The sequence below is a fragment of the Leptinotarsa decemlineata genome, unplaced genomic scaffold, assembly GCF_025532065.1.
Source record: "Leptinotarsa decemlineata unplaced genomic scaffold, Ldec_3_MD MMD2_P_RNA_scaffold_5, whole genome shotgun sequence".
Lineage (NCBI taxonomy): Eukaryota > Metazoa > Arthropoda > Insecta > Coleoptera > Chrysomelidae > Leptinotarsa > Leptinotarsa decemlineata.
In genome coordinates this window covers 23,322,253-23,335,738 of record NW_027412532.1, presented here as the reverse complement: position 1 = coordinate 23,335,738, position 13,486 = coordinate 23,322,253, and the positions used below count along the sequence as shown (strand labels likewise).

The 13,486-nt window shown below is 33.2% G+C and overlaps 1 protein-coding gene across 1 annotated transcript; it reads right to left on the bottom strand.

Moving 5' to 3' along the window:
• Nucleotides 1–1,361: 1,361 nt before the first annotated feature.
• Nucleotides 1,362–11,489, bottom strand: LOC111513302 (testicular acid phosphatase homolog). The gene is made up of 3 exons (XM_074169707.1): nt 11,331–11,489; nt 9,410–9,508; nt 1,362–2,387 (listed from the first exon to the last, which is right to left on the bottom strand). Exons 1-3 carry the CDS (start codon nt 11,430–11,432, stop codon nt 1,470–1,472), a joined length of 1,119 nt encoding a protein of 372 aa, XP_074025808.1. The 5' UTR covers nt 11,433–11,489; the 3' UTR covers nt 1,362–1,469.
• Nucleotides 11,490–13,486: the final 1,997 nt, after the last annotated feature.

Sequence of the window (13,486 nt, the reverse complement as noted above, 5' to 3'; positions counted from 1 at the left end):
TTTTAGGGGTTGCGTTTTCCACCCCTTACAACCATGGGGTAAACCAAATAAATTTCTGGCTAAGTGTCTTTTTACTAATACTAATACGTCAGGTTAATTTCAATATAGTAACTTTTTTAGTGCTTGTGAAAAAAATTGTTATACAAATTTTATGTACCCCCTTCAAGGGGCTGTATCTTAACAAGGGATGCGTCAATGAAGTTTCTTTATATGAAAGATCCTATCTTTTTTTGATGAGAAATCACCTCCTCAAATGTTTTCAGTTACACCCTGTATATGTCACTGTTTATCATCAATACTTTATGAAGGTGAACTTTGTACACAGTTTGTATTTTTAACCAGTATATATATGCTCATTTCTTGTACAGTGATGTAGGAGAAATTTTGTGCATAATATTTCTTCATATTGAATTTATGACGACCGTAACAGGACAAGGAGAATTTTTCCTCCGTTAAAAAGACTACTTCGACTTAAATACAGAAGAACGTAAAAGAGTTATTGAAGTCTTTTTGAGACTGAAAAATATTCCATCTGGATCAGAAATTCGATCGAGAATCACTTGCTACTTGCCACAATTATGAAAAAATCGATGCAACACTTGCATGACAAACTTCATATATGAAAATGTGAATAAAGGAATACTGACAGATTCATTGTAAAATGATTTTTCACTGGTGAAATGACAAGTAATTATGCTGACACTAACTATCAAACGAATACTTTTGCTACCGAAACCAGAACCGAAGAACAATAACGCCAACAATGAGCGATGAAACTTCTATCGATTACAAAGTTCCCGCCACTTGAAACCAACTTTGATAGTGCCTTTGATTCACTCATGACTAGATTTGCTAGAGATTTGTTTCTGATTGAAGTGTACGTGAGAGAATTACTGAAGTTGGTATTGAACCACCTATGTCTTTAACTGATTAGAAACACAGCTGAAAACTTTAAATTTTTGGGAGTCAATAGAAATCAATATGAATATATGTCATATTGAACTAAATGTTAGGTTAGGTTAGGTTTAGGAGTCTTTGGTGGAATGATGCCCTCTCTACTCCCGAATCTCAAAATCATACCGGCTTGCCGCACTAAGGCACAAATCTTAGCCGGCAGATGCAGAAGGCTGTCTGTTATTCTTGGTTTACTGCGTTTACTCGGGGCACTAGATTCTCGGACCCAATGATCACTTACTTCACGGTATGAAGTATGGTCATTGGTTGAAAATGCTGGCGCGCCTTCCCTAATGTTTTGAGGCTTTAAGGGAGTATGGGCAGACCAGCGCAAACTTCAGTGAAAAAAAATGTACATAAGACATAAACATGTATTGGAACAATGGTATAATAAAAGACAAATAAAATTGTGATGAAAGATAAACGAATAGCTTTATTCATAAGAAAAGAAACGAATCAATCAAATGCAAATGTTAGTACTTTCATTGAGAGTATTTACAATGAACAAATTCGTTTCAAATACTACCATCATTTCTGCACTCCTTCTCCCATTCAGTAGAGTCAACAGCAATTGACTTCAAAAGGTTTTTGTATTCGTCGTAAGCACAGTCCAAAGTGCACCCTTCGATCGTTATCTTTTCCAAACTTTCTGTACTATTTCTTTTATAAAATATATTCAGATAATATATTCCAACTGGACTCTTTCTAAGTTCCCAAATTATAGTGGAAGAAAATTCAGGAGGATGATAATCGTAAGCCCCAAAAGTATTCAAAATACCTGCAATGGTTCCGTCATGTCCTGATATCATCAAAAACTTTGTCGATGTTCCTTCGATAGCACCATCGAAGTGAGTGTTCAAATAATTCATAAATGGTCCCACTTTCAACCGCTGCAAATCCTTGGTGAAAGTTTCCCTTGAGAATGATAATCCTGCGAGATAACTGATTTCTCTTTCGTCAATTCGAGATGACCATTCAGGCAAGAAAGAAGGATTCAGAGTTCTGTACACATAGAATGTTGTATAAAGACCTTGAAATGTTGATATATCTGTAACGTTCCAGCCAGTTTTGAGAGAAACAAAGCTGAATAGACTTTCGTGTTCTTCTTTGACTTTCTCGAAATATTCTGAGTTTATAAGTTCTGTATATAGTGTTTCAAACTTATTGCAATATTTAGACATGGCAACTATTTCATCATCATCTTCAGGTGCAGTATGAATAGGTACAGGATCCCATGGGAGCCCATCCTGCCACATTTCTGATGAATTAGTTGAATAATATAAACCTGCTAGATTGGCTGCAGCAGACATTAGAGTTCTGTCGACATCGGAGGAGCGAACGAAAATTTCCTGGGCATTGTATTTCTCTGAAATGAAGCCGGAGTAGCGTCTTCTGAGCCATTTTCCTAGATTGAATTGGTTCAACTTTCCTTGCTGAAATCAAATGAATATTCACATTATGTTTTCTATGAATGATCAAGTGAAATGCAATACAATTTTTAGGTATTTCAAATAGAAATCAGTACAGAAAATTCATGAATGGATCAATAAAATGCTTTGTTAAGCCTGATATCGATTCAATATATATTTTTCGCGGGGTATTTTACAAACCTCCCCACCTATATCCCATTGTCTGAATCTCACGAAACTAGATTTTTGAGTGTATTGGATGTATATCTTCTGAAAATGAGATTTCATGTTCCATCGAAGAACTGTAATTATTGGTTTGAGAGTACTTCAACCTAAGTTGAAACATTATGAATGATTTGATGTTTCATTACAATAATAATAATTTACCAAAACTAAATAATTGCATATTCAAATGAAAATAGTTTATTGTTTCTAACAAGTATTGAATATTTCAAACTGAAAGAGGCCTGTAAAAAGTCTGCAAAAACTCTTATTGTATCAATGGATCTTACGTTTTTGGGAAAGGAAGGTTTCGGCTTTCTATTTTTCTATCTTTATAAAAAAATGTGGGAATCTTCCAAACTGAACTATTCGTAAAGATATGTGAAACATTCAAAGAAGTAACTTTAGGACACAAACTAAAAAAATGTCCTCTTGAAACAACTACTTTAATATAAACATTGAGTCACAAGAAAGAAAATATACTTTCGAAACAACTACTTTTAATCATGTGTTTTTGAAGCTCCATATCTCCATAAACATTTAATTCACTGTATCGTGGTACACACATATCGATTATCGATAGCGAATTTTGTACTCTGTACATTGGTGCGGTTTATTTAAATTGAATCGAAGAGCTGTTGAAACAGCTCCAAAATTAACTGGGCATTTGACAATGATAGTATTTATAATGATACTATGAATTCTTAAATGTTAGAAATGTTAAAATGTAAAAATATAATCATGTAAGAATGTGAAAAGGTAATATGTAAAAAAAATTGCAGTAAAAGTAAAAATGGTAAATGTTAAAATGAAAATGCAAACATCTGAAAATTATATAAATTGAAACAAATGTTAGGCTATAACATGTGCCATTATTTGCCATGATTTAACAATATAATGATGGAAATAGTCTTATACAAATATTTTACAAATAAATGTCCCACTTTACTAGTTCCCATATCAGTAGGTAGTTTCAACAGTGTTCTTACGTGGTATAAAAAATTTCAGTGATGAAGGAACACTTACTAAGGCCTTGTCTGGGCATGGGTGTACTTTGTTTTGTTAAGTAGGTATGTCGTATTCAGCTGCGCATTGGTTTTAAGTATTATATTAAGATTGTGATCTACCTAGTTCAGTTTTGTTCGTTTTTTGTGTTGTTCGACGTTGGTTTACGAAATTTTTTCCCGAGATTTTAGCCTTGAAGATGAGCTTCGAAGTGGTAGACCTACAGTGAGAAATCCATGACAAAGAGTGGCGGACCCTGGTGAAGACTGATCTATTACAAACGGTGCGTGGGACGCCGGAAGAACAAAGCGTCAGCCTCCTTGCACTTTCTGATAGTTTGAAACGTATTGGAAAGGTCAAAAAGCTCGTTTTCCGATGGCATTTCAGGTTAGCTTCCCAAATTTCTGCTACCGCAGTTGTCGGTTGATTGGTCAAACCACCAACACTGACATAAAAACTTGTCGAATTGACTTGGGTGTCACACCAACAGGTGGTTCCACTTATGTTCCGCTTGCGTTTACGCAGCTATTTTTATCAAGTACTTTTCTGGTGTTTCACATTTTGTCTTTAATCGAGGACCGCCTACCCGGTACTGACGATGCCCAATAGGCTGAAACAGCTGTCTACCGATGGCTCTTAAATTGAAATCAATATGGGAATTATCAGAGAGTACTTATCTATTCATATTTTGATTTTCATGGAATTATTTTTCAGCCTTGACTACATTAACCTTTCTCGATATATATATATATATATATATATATATATATATATATATATATATATATATATATATAATATATATATTATTATATAATATATATATTTGTGTACTCTTATAACACAGATTCCAAGCTTTCGATAATCTTTATTATCATCAGGGATGCTACAATAAGGATAAAAAACAGTCATATTTATAAAATAATAATTCAAGCCAACTTACAGTGTATTTGAGGTTATGAGGCAGGTTGAAAGAAATATGGACGTAACATATATGAAAAATTACTAAGATGTCACTTAGGACGTTACAGACAAACAATATATAGTAGATTTAATGATATATCATTATATTATCAAATTTAAAAAACCACCTGTTCCTTGAAGAGGAAACCACGTGCATGATTCAAATAAATGGGATATGACATGTAATCCAAAATTAGCATGCGCTGTATACGCCAATTACGGGGCTCAAAACGAATTAACATTCGACATCAAACAAATTGTTTGATCTGTGGCATAAAACCTTAACATTGTTGCAAATTGATTTTCGGGCAATGTCTGGTTGTAGACAACTTAAGTAAGTTACTGCGGTAAAAATCAAAGTGTTTATCACAAAGAAAAATCTTCTATTTATCAGTAACTTGTCGTATTTAACAATTTTGTCTATCAAAAAAAAAATTAAGAAATAATACTTATCTTTTACGTTTCGGAGGCCAAAATCTGCCTCCGTCTTCGAAAATGGATAAAAATTCGAATATATAGGCAGTTATAATATATATATATATATATATATATATATATATATATATATATTATATGTGTGTGTGTGTGTGTGTGTGTATGTGTGTATGTGTGTTTGTGATTTATTATGTATGTATATAGTTAAGTACCTGTTTCAAGTGTCCGATCTATGTTATACTGTGGACCGTTATTATTTTATATAATTTTCATATTTTTATTCATGACATGTCTAATATCATGTAAATGATCAAAAAGAAGAATATTAACCTATCACATCAATCAATTTTCGTGAAGGAAATACTGCTCATTAAACACATCTATTGTAGAAGTGGTGATTAAACAGAAGATGAAAAAATCAAAATTCTATTTTATGGCAGGTCAAGACAAGGCTGTCTGGTGTGGAATCACAAATAATTTAATTCTGGGCTGTCGTTTCAAATGAAATCTGTAGAGAAAGATATAAATATTTGCTCAACAGGCCTTGGGCACAAAACACTTGCCTTTCTTTTCTGATACTTTTTTGGAGTTTTCTCTACTCCTTTCCAACAACTGAAACAGTTACTAATTTTTTCAACCAAATAACTCTGTGAAAAGGCATAATCTACTTTTGTATATATAAAAGAAATAAGAAATATATTACAATTGGAATACGATTTCAGATCACAAATGTGTAATATCATGAACCCATAGATTACCAATTAAGTTGCAAAAAAGCATCACAAACCTTCACGTCAACATAGCATTTTTATTCTTCATGAAAAAGTAATTTTTAGCAGTACTAATATGAATTTTCGTGAATTGACTCCTGATATTTTATTGAGGGGGTCCTTGAAATTGTGCTTGAATTTCTGGGGGTTTATGGATTGAAAAAATTAAGAAACGCTCATAGGATCAAAATAACCTTTATCATATATATGTGATGAAGACATTTTTGCGTTCAGATTGCCAATACCGGTAAATATTGCATGTGTTAATTATCATTGATTGCAGTCAGTACTTTTAAAATCATATATCTATAAATGAGAGATACTATCTTTTATTTCTAGGTCAAACGCTACTCTAACCTACTATGTTTGGACTCTAACCTAACGTGATGTGACGAATAATTGATGTAATCATTTCAATATCTTATCGGATGAAAATCATCTCATCTAATCTGTAAAGTGAACTCGATTGTTTCGAAATTATGGTGTTATTCTTAGTTCATTTATGAATTAGTACTCAGATTCTTGTAATCTCTAATTAAATTTTTCGATAAATGGTGTATGATGTTTTTGAAAAATCGATGAGCGACACCTTGGATTGTATACTTTCTTATTGTTTCAATATTTTCATGTTGTATTGTTTCAACTGAACAGTTGAACTTACCGCGATTATTTCAGGTGAACATAATGTTAATTGATTTCATATTATATAATCAAATGGAATTTAATGATAATAATAATAATAATACTGTTTATTCAACCAATTCAAAAAACATTCAAAACTACAATATCGACAATATTGACAAAAAATTCAATACATCATTTAGGTGAGAAGAGTTGGTGAAATAAACGTACGGAACCTCAAAAACGCTCGAGAAAGCTTGTCTTTCAGGAGTTTTAGCTAAACATTTGGTATAATTCAAAACTTTCAGTGACTGAGTAATGACCAAGCACCAACGAAGTGAAGAATATGGTAAATATTACATTGTTAGTTTTTGTCCGTATTTACACATATAGAAGCACATATATAACGTATACAGTGCATTCCATTTGAATCGAGCCACCCTGAATAACTTTTGGTACAATGATTTTCAGGAAAATTTTATAAAACACGTCAAAAAAAGTATTGTAACGAATTAAAGAATTAACTGTCTTAAACAAATTCATTTCAACAATACTTCACTATCACAACTAATTTATTTACACCACTCAGTAACTAACGCTTAATTTATCTTCACCGTTTGTTAACCGCTCGATTCGATACAGACTACCCTTCGGGACGAAGAGCGACGTTTTTATATTGTCAACGAACGTTCCGGATCCCTCTGCGGATTTCGGGACTCATCCGCATCCTTCCCGCTCTTTCGCGGTATTCCGTCATGCGTCATGCGTCGGTCAGGGCCGGCTTCAGATTCATTACAGTATATATAGGGAGACACATTTTGACGTAATCACATTTGATGTTACTTTCCCTATCGCACTCCTAGAGCATGTCACCATTTTTTTTAAATGGATCACCCTATAGGGTTCCGCATTATTAGATACTCCATGACGAGCAGATTTCAACATAGAATAAAACATATGGTTTGAAGCTTATAGTTCGAGTTATGGATGAGTTGAAAACGAGCCACTCTAAATAACTTTTGAAACAATAATTTGCAGGAGGAAAAATAAAAAACATGTCAACAATTATACAGGAGACCACATTTTGAATTATTCGTTCTAGAGACAAATATTATAGAAGCAATAAATCAGAAATTTTTTTTTTAATAATTTTTGAATCAAAATCTGATGACTGGACAATGAGAAGAAAAAAAATTTCTATAGTAAATGTTGAAAAACGTTCCCACCAACTGCCATACAATGGTACAAACGAACTTCCATTGCCGCCCTCACATGGTTGAGAATCTCGGGGGTTAGTTCTCTGCTATGCCTCATGATATTCTCTCTCCAAATATTAATTAATAGTCAAAATATCATTGATAAAAGAAAGTCCCATGTTGTGGTCGCCTTAAATTCTTGCCCAAACATTCAGTTTTTGAGGTCTTTGGGTATCATTTCAATATCGACAATTTTGCCGATTCAACTCTCCATTCAAACTAAACGTACATTCATTCGAAAAACAATCTTTATACAAGAAATTCTGAAGCAAGTTGATTCGTTCAGTGATACTTTCACAAAACTCCATACGTCTATCGAAATCATCTTCGTTAAATTCATGAACTAGTCTAATCTCATATGAATGAGACTGTACGACTGATTCCTGATTCTTGAGGTAACTCAATAAGAAATTGCGAATTTTCCATTAGTCCAACGTGCCCTAAAACTGCAGTGCGAATAGCTTCATCGTTGAAAACTCCTGAACGGTTATGCTTTTAATTGTTAACAAATCCAGTTTCCATAAATGTGTTCAATAATTCCTAATCGTATTTGTGTTGTACATTTTTTCCTGAATGATTATCATTGAACATATGAACAGCAGCTCAGGCACTATTTCCATTCTGGTAGTACCAATCCGTTCTCGTACCGAACCGTATAAATAAACCATTGCTTCTCAAGAATTCACAAAAACAGAAACACCAATTGTAACTCACCTGGTAGATAATCGTTATTGTAGAATGAGACAAATACAAAATGAAGAGAATATCGAATTCAAACTTAACTAGGCAAAATAAGACTTTTCTGAAGTATACTTCACAAAAACCCCTAGGAAAGCTAAGTAACAGATAAGGAAAGTTAGATCCATAAGCTTCAGACCATATGTTTCATACTTGATTGAAATCGGCTCATCATGGAGCATCTGAAAATGCGAAACAATATAGGGTGATCCATTTGAAAAAAATTGGTGACATGCTCTGGGGATGCGATAGGGAAAGTAAAATCAAATGTGGTTATGTCAAAGTGTGCCGTCCTGTATAGTATGGTTGATGCGTTTTTTTATTTTTAGTGCAAATTATTTTACCAAAAGTTATTCAGGGTGGCTCGTTTCAAATGGAATGCACTGTATCCGTGTTAGGAATCACACGTTGAAAGGTAAGACCTCGTTAGTCCTTAGCTCGCACAAGTTTATCAACTTCTGAGAGTTGTCGTTCGTATGGGGGCGACAGCTGATTAACGGAAAACAAATTTCAAACAGATATACATATACTCTTATATTCACACATTGAGTTTACATATTTGCTGGAAAAATAATGACATAAATTGCGTATCTCTCAGAAGAAATCAATCATTTATTTAGTTTTTTCTTGTTATGAAGAAGTTATCAAACTAGTGATGTTCAATTTTGTATTTTCATCATAAAATTCATCTATCTGTTGAATATTACCTTACAAATGTATCCAAAAACACCTTTTACTTAACATATCATTAAGTAATATATTCAAATCATTATGGTTGAACACAATTATGGGGTTACTTTTTTTAAATTGATGGATGTAGCCGTTACTACGTGGTAGGAAATCATAATGAAGAACAGAGAATTGAAACTTTCTATGTTTTTTACCACTTTCATTTGTAACTAACGTTACCGAAGTTTCGTCCTATACAGACATATTCAAACTTAAACTCAAAGTTTGAAGTTTAAGTTAAAAATATAGAAAGTTTCAATTCTCTTTTCTACATAGGGTTATTTTTTCTCTTTCAACTTGTACTCACATCCACAAGCTGTCCGAAACCATTTGGCCAATATTTGATATCGAAGTATGGATCATTGGGATATGAACTTATTGGTCCTCTGTCACCATGCCTATATAACTGAAATTTATTTTGAATCAATAAAAATAGAGAAAAAAACCTAGTAAAATATTCTTCATACTTCTGATAAACATACTTCAAATTCAATAACTGAAGTCAGATGGGAGCTTTCAAAAGTATTAAAGATTTTATTAGAAATGAGTGAAATCATTTATACCGTGTGACAACAAAATCATTGTACATGGCACCATTCAATTATTTGTAGGACAAATTTGGAAGTTTTAAAACAATATATAGGTCGTTGAAGCCGATATTTCTAACAATAAAAAAATCGAAAATCTATACAGGTTCAACCAGTATTGTAATTTTTTCAGGGTTTTTGGCTTAACATAATTCTTATTTTCAGCTATTCTTTTTTAATTTCATTTTCATTTGTTATTTCAGAGATTTAAAATCATATTAGACAATGGAAGTATTACCCAATGAAATTCACCGTGAAACATTGCCAACCACCTTCAAACAAATATTTGGCCCTCCGGAAGTCGTGACGGATTGCAAAAGACAGCTAATAAGCAACAAGCCATACGTTTTATATTATATGTAATCACAGATTACAGGTATAAGCTTTAGAAAACTTGCCAATCAGAAAAGTCCCTTGTTTCTGCTTCCCTATAATGAAAAGAGCATTCTGGTTCGATATCAGGAAGATCACCTAATTTTGAATACACGGTTAGTTCATGAAAATTAATGAAGCTACCGTGTAGCGAATCGCGATTCGAATAAAATTTATCGTGAAAATTCTATAACTATTATCCAGTCCACAAATAATTGTTCATAAATTAATCAGTCTTTCAGTGTTTCCATTGTTTTCGCTACATAACATATACTTAAATAAAAACTTTTTTCGTGGTTTGTTTCAGCGCCACAAAGATACAATAAATGATTAGAAATAATAATTCATTTTTCCGAACTCTTCTTTCTTATCATTTGAATTCTCTTATTTCATTTCATTTTTAACCATATAGATAAATGAACCATAACTCATAACCTATAACTTTGCAATCCGTCATGACCCAAAAGAAATTGCACAATTGTGCATTGTGGTGTAAGTTTCGCCTGTAGTCCGACCAATTTATTAGTAAATACTGGCTATTGCGCTATGCTTAGTTTGCTGACATAACGTATTCAAAAAACACTTTATTGTGAGATTTTCACTAAAGAATTTTACAAAAACGCAACACGTGTTTCGCCATACAATGGTTTCTTCGCCATACAATGGCTTCTTCGGGCGAAACACGTGTTGCGTTTTTGTAAAATTGTTTAGGGAAAATCTCACAATAAAGTGTTTTTTGAATATGTTAGTTATGGATTTTCATCAAGTATCGGCCAATTCCATCATATAGTTTGCTGAAAGTCTTCATTGTGATAGGCAGCTTGATTTTCTTTCAAACCTGGAAACTTGTTTTTATTCAGCTGCAACAAATCAAACAAGCCACTCACTCTTTTGTGAATCTGTAATATCAGCATTCTGGAGGTGGTTATTCAAATTTTCAACACAGAAGTGGGTGTTTTATAGAAAACGAGGAATATTTCAATTTTCACCGGGATGGCATATACATTTCGTTTCGGAAATGCTATCAATTTTGATTTTATACTATTAGCGTTTGCAAATATTTATTGATCATCAATATCGACAAGAAGGAAGATTATTTTTTGAATGCCATCAATTAGTAATTTGCTCCTAATTCACAACTAAATACGAACAACAAAATGTTCAATATTCTGAAACACATCTGGAAATTGTTGAAAGTGGAATAATTTATTTGAAAGGAATATCCAGTATGTAATAGAATTCAGTTGTAAATAAATATTCATCACTTACCACAGCCACTGCTACTAGTTCATCACTGTTTTTTGTTGAAACTTCTGAGCTTCCTAAAATTATTAGAGCTAATAGAATGTAATTGTGGTATGGAAGTTTCATCTTAGATATCTGATAAAAATTTCAACGGTTTAAACGACAATCATATTGAGAAAATAATCAGTCAGATTAAACGTGCATGAATGTTTTATCTCTCATTTAGATTCGGCGAGTTTTGATTACAATACTGTTTTTCAGCAACAAAAAATTTCCATTATGTTAAAAAACAGACAGTACTTCTTAATATTTTTGGGATATGAAATAGTTTGGAGTGGATATTGATGTATTTGAAAGTCACGCGGTTTTTCGAGCAACAAGTTACGTATGTGATATACGAAAATACTTTTTTGAAAAGACTTTATTTTGAACAAATGCAACGTTACAGTTCAGGCAAAGTAACAAGAATGCATGATTATTAAATTAACAATAATTTATAAGTTCGGTTTTGTTTAGCATGTAGTCGCGTCTGGAACAGCGGATGTAACTCTATCCCTGAGTAATGCTCGGTCAGCGAACACGGGTTCATAACTCCTCCATCCCTAAGACGAAAACGAGAGGGATACTGGTTTATTTTCGGTATTTTCGGTATGGACGGGTCCTTCTTCTTCTCCTTCTTTGATGGGGTGGTCCTTTTCTCATGAAATTTCCAGATTGCGAAAGCAGCAGCAACCATCAAGAGGGTTATAAGGATGCTTGCAGAACTGAAGACTGCAGGATGAATTACTTTTGTGTCCTGGATTTGAAGAAACTTGGCATCGTCTTGAAGTTCATGAATTTTCTTCAGGTCTATGAATTTTAGGTGAATTTTTCTGGGTTCCAACTCTTCAGGGTCAATCTTGTTTATTTTGATTTCTGGAATGGTTAGAGGATGGCCTTTCACACGATTTCTTTTTTGTTCCATAATTTGAAATCTCCGATTGTGATTCCGCAGTTGAATGGTATTTCAACAAGGCTGGGTTCTCCTATGAGTGTGAATTCATCGCTTTGGCAGGTTTTCAGGATTTTCAGGGGTTTTTCAGTTTTTTATGATGGGGTTGGCTACGTAGACTCCGGCGGTGCGGCAATTTGGATTGTCGGTTACTTTGATAAGGGCTGCTATACAATCGTCCATTTGTAGATCCCGATGATCGTGGCAAATATGTGTGTGTCCTAGATTGTTGGGCACATCTCATCCTCGTACTGTTGTTGGTTTTCTCCAAGTAGTAGGAACGGGTGACTTGGGACGATTGTGGAATTATTAATTGGGATAGGAAATAGGCGAAACATTTCGAATGAGTTTTGAGAGAAAATTGGAAAATGTATAGCAAATATAAGTTTGTTTTTCTGAAAAGGTAACCTGTGTGCCAACCAATTGATAATATCAGATATAAACTTTTAAATTGAGGAATCCTGTCTTTATTGCATAATGAAGATAGATGCCCCATTACTTTTCTAGCTCCGTAGCTGAGATCACAGTGCTGTGTAATGCATTTAATTTTGTAAATGTTAATGCATCTTCTAAATTGTCCAGAAAAGTAATTAAATTTTGACAATTTAATATAATTTGATTTAATGTATTTTGCGTTCCCAAATATTCTTTCAGGTTTTGACTGATATTGAATTGAAGAAAATCTAGCCGTTTTTTAATTACTTCTTGATTAGTAGTAAGAAGAGTTATTGTAATTATTGTAATTGTCTATCAGCTTTTTTGAAAGCGATATCTGCATTGTGATTTCCTTCAGAGTGGAATTTTGGTTACGCTGGAGTTCCTGAATAGCATCGTTATATTAACTTCATCGTCTGAGTCCAGAGTGCCAAAAAGCCATTTGGAAGTTTTTCCCCACTAAATTCAACAAACCGCGCTTCGAACGCATTTGAGGTTCAATATTATTAATTTTGTATTCTACCTCTTGAATAAGATACTCGGCGTGTTTCAGTAGATTGGACAAAAGTGTTTGCGGAAGGTTAATTTTGACATTTTCTAACTATTTCATCTATTATTTCATGATGGGGCATTTGCTGATTAGATTTCGCTACTTGATGACTTCTAACGTGGTCGGCAATTTTATTATAAAAGGATCGTAGATTTTTTAGTTGATTGAAACTTGGAGATATTTCGACAAAATGGATGAAGGTGT

Coding starts and splice junctions, on each gene's coding strand:
- LOC111513302 (XM_074169707.1), bottom strand. CDS start 11,432: ATGAAACTTCCATACCACAATTACATTCTATTAGCTCTAATAATTTTA. Junction 9,509..11,330: donor AACTAGTAGCAGTGGCTGTG/GTAAGTGATGAA, acceptor AATAAATTTCAG/TTATATAGGCATGGTGACAG. Junction 2,388..9,409: donor GTTTCGGACAGCTTGTGGAT/GTGAGTACAAGT, acceptor ATTTGATTTCAG/CAAGGAAAGTTGAACCAATT.